General features: G+C 43.3%; 1 protein-coding gene across 1 annotated transcript; it reads left to right on the top strand.

The window, feature by feature from the left end:
- Positions 1 to 1,884: 1,884 nt before the first annotated feature.
- LOC110894824 (probable DNA-directed RNA polymerase subunit delta) lies at positions 1,885 to 2,316 on the top strand. The gene has a single exon (XM_022142059.1). It carries the CDS (start codon positions 1,885 to 1,887, stop codon positions 2,314 to 2,316), a length of 432 nt encoding a protein of 143 aa, XP_021997751.1.
- Positions 2,317 to 6,224: the final 3,908 nt, after the last annotated feature.

The raw sequence follows: 6,224 nt of genomic DNA, 5'->3' as shown, positions 1-6,224 counted from the left end.
TTAAATTCGATGTATATTGAACATTTGGACCCAAACCATTAGTGCAAACTTAAATGTGTGATTTACTGAATGTTGTGCCATGCAATAATGTAGTTGGGTTGATGAAGCTGTTATGAACCAATATGTGTACTCGAATATGGACTGAATAACTTGTGATAGGATATGGTGTGAATGTGTATTATGATTTATAGAAGGATTCGCACACTTGCCATGATTTGCATTATGATATGTTTCTTGGTTATTGTAATCTATGTGATAAATGCAAAGACCACATGCGTTGCGTATACACAAACTAACTATAAATGGTAACCACACTAGGATCTGGTTGACCACTTTTGAACGGATAGTGAAACATAACATACCGAGCAAATCAAAGGTGAGTTCACACTTTCCACAAGGCATGGGATTCCCAAGGGTTGGGAATGGGTAAAGGATTTGAACTAAAACTGCATGATCTCCCGGGTTGGAACACGTACACACCCTCTGTATTGAAGGGTGACAACATGTTATAAGGATCTAATCGGAACCTGCGTGTTCTCCTGGATTAGGGACACGTACACACCCTCTTAACTGAAGGGTGACAACACGGATACTAGACCAAAAACTCTATCATGAAGTCCCACATTTTATATCGACTTAATCGTCGGGCCAATGGCGAGCGGGTCATTAGTTAGATAGCGCTATTTAGGTTTGACAAGCCTCACACCGTGCCGCAGAGGACGGGCGTGAACTAATGGATCTAGGCACTAGTCAATGATGATAGACATTGACGTCAGGGCACCAAATTTCTTTAGTCAGTGGTCGATATGGTAAACGGGTCTAGTGGTTCACATGGAGAAGCCCTCACTGGTTACGGATATGGTTTGGGAAACAAGGAAACTAGTTAACTTATAATTTACGAACGAACTCATGGATTTTGAGAACAACTCTAAAACAGACACCAACTGTGAACTCGCTCAACTTTGTTGTTGACTCGTTGTTACATGCCTTGCAGGTCGTTAGGTTCTTGCAGGAGCTTGCATGGAGGGCAGGAGTCGTTGTGGGACATGGACTGTTGAGTTCCATGTTAAACATTCAACCACTTAAACTTATGTTTTGGCTTTACACTTTATGCTTCCGCTGATAACTTGAACTTGGTTATTTGTTTTTGGATCACCAATTATATTAGGTGGTTGGATTTTGTTTACTTTATTATATTGTTCAGTATGATTGGTGGATTGATCCTGGTCAGTCACGCCTCCTGCGGTAGTACTCCGCTAGTGGATTTTGGGGGTGTGACAGATTGGTATCAGAGCCATTGGTTATAGTGAACTCGGTTTTAAAAAGGGAAAAGCTTTTTGACAAAACCGGACTATGACCTGTACAGTGCTCAACGATCCACAACGACGCTTCGCTCCACGTGCAAGACTCAACACCATAGGTGGTATGGTTTATACTTATATTGCCTGTTTATTAGTTTGCATAGTGTATTGTTTATGGTACGCATAGTAATGTGGCAATTGTTGATTGAAACCTTGTGTGCTTACCCTTTTCTGTCATTCTTTTTCTTCCCTTTCTGCGTTAATACTCTCTTTTAGTACATTGTGAGTGTGCATTCTTTCGTTTAACTTGCGTCACGTCATCAACTTGACAGGCATGTCTGCACCTTCCGCATCTTTCGACCAATCCCGGGCACCAGGGAAGGCACCCGCTGCTACTCACACACCCCCGCGTCAAGTGGAGACGCGTGCGGCTTATAGGAAGAGACTCGCGCAGGGTAGGGAGTCGTCCTCCCGACCTACGCATGCACTACCAGTTAACTCGCTCAGCGCCCAGGCCGAGTCTGCTGTGAATAAGGCACTCCGAGATTATAACCAGATCTTAATAGAACAAAACCAAGTCTTAATGGAGCAAAATCAGAAATTACTGAAAAAGGTTGCTGCCCTAGAAAGGCGAGTAGAAGCTCAGGAGAAGCAGATACAGGAACTTAATAGGAGAACTACTGATTTAAAGGTAGAAGCCCTAAAAGGGCGCGAGGTACAAGGTCTGATAATGAGAGACGCTCGAGTGGATCATGAAAGGCTTAACTCGCATGCTGAAAGGCTTGGTATGATGAATTGGAGGGTCCATCAGTTGGAAGAAGCCCGTTTCGCACCTGAACCCGAGCCAGCCCCAGTCCCGGCACCTCCCGAGCCAGAGGCGGAAGAGTCTGATGAAGAGCCCGAAGAGGAGGATGAAGAGCAGGAAGAGGAGGAAGAAGAGCCGGAGGAGGTCCCGGATAATGACGGAGACGATGATGATGGTAGTGACCTCGGTGATGGAGACGTGGACGACTGACTCGTCTTCCACTCGTTTATCTAGTTATTTTCTTTCAGTTGTTTTCGTGTAAACAATCGTGGTGATTAAAACTTTTGCGAATATTCGATGTAGTGACTTATATGGTTTAATTTGAATGGATTTTCTTATTTTATTATTTTAAGGATATATCTTGTACTGAGTTGTCACCTTACCTCTTTTTCCCCTTGCACTACAAGAGTCACATCTTTGACTCTACGATAGTTACCTTAATTATGGTAAACCTCTCGCTAGCCTTTGTACTAACCTGTGCCTATTGGTAGATGCAATGCCTAATTTCTACTATTGGCATAGACCAACCCATCATTCCTTTGCCACAGTAACACTACGTTCTAGCTTCCCCATGCAGAGACTCTAATGCGAACTCACTCTAGTTTAGAGGGTTTGGAAGGCTCGAACATGTTCTCGCGTCCTTTCTTTGGAACCTCACGACTACACAGACGTATTTTGGATTTATTTGCACAGCCTAAGGAACTGCCTCGAAATTGGTTGTTTACCGACTCTTTAGATCAACGGCATACTTTATCCTAATCATATACAACATGCGCACGGCCAGCTGTACCATCGACATCAGGTAAACCCTGTTATGGGTTCTTAAACGCTTACTCATCGAATGCGACTACCCTTTCACATGCTTCCACATCATATGCGATATACTTCTGAACCCTACGACCGCGGACACTCGCTTGGACAGGTTACGCTCCCCGAATGTTACTCGCTGAGCATTGGGCCATAAATAAGATGATACCACAAGTACTGTCCTTTGGTCTGGATACGACTGATATAACTCTTCTGACACGACATTAGAATTTAGACTAACCTGACGAGTATGTCACTTGTTTACTCCGACGACATCCTAACCTACTTGAAGAGCTAGTAGGGATCCAGGCGACACCCACACTTTACCATGGAGCTCCTACGACACAAACAACCTTATGTTAGCTTCCAGCGAACGACTTTTAGTGTTATGAAACTGGTTTTCTCGATCGAATGCACAAACCCTCGTAACTCTATAGCTTGCTCAGGAATCCGCGTTTCAGCACTTAAAGGAGAGACTTTGTAGCGCGCCTATTCTCCCATTACCTGAAGGCACCGACGATTTTGTGGTTTATTGCGACGTGTCAATCCAAGGACTTGGTTGTGTGTTGATGCAATGTGAGAAAGTCATTGCTTATGCATCGCTCCAACTTAAGGTTCACGAAAGGAATTGCACTGCTCACGATCTGGAGGTGGGAGCCATTGTTTTCGAACTAAAGATATGGAGGCATTACCTGTACGGTACCAAGTGCACTATTTACACCGATCACAGGAGTCTCCAGCATATTCTCGAACAGAAGGAGCTGAACATGCGACAGCGTCGATGGGTCGAACTCCTAAATGATTACGAATGCGCGATCAAGTATCATCTGGGCAAAGCCAATGTTGTGGCCGATGCCCTCAGCCGGAAAGAGACTAAACCTAAGTGTGTACGCGCGTTATAGCTTACCATTCATTCTAGTCTTCCCGCTCAAATACGAGATGCTCAGGTTGAAGCATTGAAGGCAGAGAACATCAGGGCTGAGTCTTTGCGAGGATCGAGGAAACGGTTAGAGAAAACGGAAGACGAAGCTTATTACGTGACAGGGCGCATCTGGGTCCTACTCTATGGTAATCTACGTGAGCTTGTGATGGATGAAGCACACAAGTCTTGTTACTCGGTACATCCTGGTTCGGATAAGATGTACCACGGTCTCAAGACTACGTATTGGTGGCCTAGTATGAAAGCAAACATAGCAACCTACGTCAGTAAATGCTTGACTTGTGCTAGAGTCAAAATCGAGTACCAGAAACCATCAGGCCTACTTCAGCAACCAGGGATACCGAAATGGAAACGGGAGCAAATTTCCATGGACTTTGTTATTGGCCTGCCTAGATCTCAACGTGGAAATGATACCATTTGGGTGATCGTGGATCGACTGACTAAGTCTGCACATTTTCTGGCTATCAAGGAAACGGATAAGTTTTCTACTCTAGCAGACATCTACCTAAAGGAAGTAGTATCAAGACACGGGGTGCCAACCTCCATCATTTCTGATCGTGACTCACGTTTTATATCTGAATTGTGGCAAGCAATGCATAAGTCCTTTGGCTCTCGATTAGACATAAACATAGCGTATCATCCACAGACGGATGGGCAGTCTTAACGCACCATCCAAACCCTTGAAGGCGTGCTTAGGGCATGTGTGATCGACTTTGGTAATGGCTGAAAAAAAAAACATCTCCCGTTGGTGGAGTTTTCATATAATAACAGTTACCACACCAGTATCCAGGCCGCTATGTTTGAGGCATTGTACGGACGTAAGTGCCGATCACCCCTTTGTTGGGCAGAGGTTGGCGACAGCCAAATCACTGGCCCAGAACTCGTAGTAGACACAACAGAGAAGATTGCTCAGATATGAAAACGAATGGCAACAGCTCGTGACCATCAGAAAAGCTACGCTGATAAGCGAAGGAAACCACTCGAGTTCCAGGTTGGGGATCGAGTACTACTTAAAGTCTCACCTTGGAAAGGCGTAGTTTGTTTTGGCAAACGAGGCAAGCTCAACCCGCGGTATGTTGGACCCTTTGAAATCATTGAGAAAATAGGCAAGGTGGCCTACAAGCTGAATCTACCTGCAGAACTCAGCGGAGTTCACAACGTATTCCATGTGTCGAATCTGAAGAAGTGTCTGTCAGATGAGACCCTCATAGTTCCTCTCAAGGAACTCACTATCGACGATCAGTTGCGATTCGTCGAGGAACCTGTAGAGATTACAGACCGAGATGTTAAGATTCTCAAGCATACCAGAATACCTCTTGTTCGAGTTTGCTGGAACTCCCGTCATGGCCCAGAGTATACCTAGGAACGAGAAGATCAAATGAAACTCAAGTATCCCCAGTTGTTCGAGAAAAGTGCAACCACTACTGAGGCTGAAGCTACTGCGGAATTTCAGGACGAAATTTCAAACCAACGGGGGGATGATGTGACACCCCAGGAAAAACCAGGAAACCACGCAACTTAACTAGCTTCCTCAGTAACCACGTGCTAAATTCCGAGACGAAATTTCTTTTAAGTTGGGGATGATGTGAGAACCCGAACTTTCAAGGTCGGTAACGTTCCATCTTTTGATCTTTACTTCTCGTTATCTTTCTTTAATATGTTGAAACGTTCTATTCGTATAACTTTGTTAAACTGATTGGTACAAATTGTTAATAATAAATTCTCATAGCAGATGTTTTTCCCAATTGGTACATGTTTGAATATTTTAAAAAAAATATGTTAACATCAAACAATAGCATTTAAAATTGTACGTTTCTATTGGAATTTAGTATCTTTCTTATTTGTTCAAATCAACTTCATGCTACTGATCTCGGCCCAAACAAAGAGTATCACAGCCCAACTTTTGTACCTCCTTATAACCGACCCACTTGTGTATTTGGCACCATACTTGGATGTTACGTAACTCTTTTATTTATATCCCTCACAAATATTATCCCTCACAAATATTATTATACACCAAACCCTACTTCCTCTCTCAACTTGCGGACGACAGGCGACCCCCCCTTCCAGTCGTGATCACCATCGCCATACTCTTCATACTCTTTTGGTTAGTGTAGCTCCTTATATTTGATGATCCTGTTTATGTACAATCTTGAATTAACAAATTATAGATTTATATTGATGTTGTGTTCTTGAGTGATAAACAATGTTTAGGGTGCATGATATTAATTACGTATGCTGAGGATATATGTGTAAAATTATGATGGTATTGTGTGAGTAATACTTGATAGATTAGCTAATATATAAATATACCAGTGGCATGATAATCATTCAACAAAACAGTGTTACTATCTTATACATTGTATTGGTG

Source organism: Helianthus annuus, chromosome 2, assembly GCF_002127325.2.
Source record: "Helianthus annuus cultivar XRQ/B chromosome 2, HanXRQr2.0-SUNRISE, whole genome shotgun sequence".
In the NCBI taxonomy this organism is placed as follows: domain Eukaryota; kingdom Viridiplantae; phylum Streptophyta; class Magnoliopsida; order Asterales; family Asteraceae; genus Helianthus; species Helianthus annuus.
This window is presented reverse-complemented; position numbering and strand designations above follow the sequence as displayed.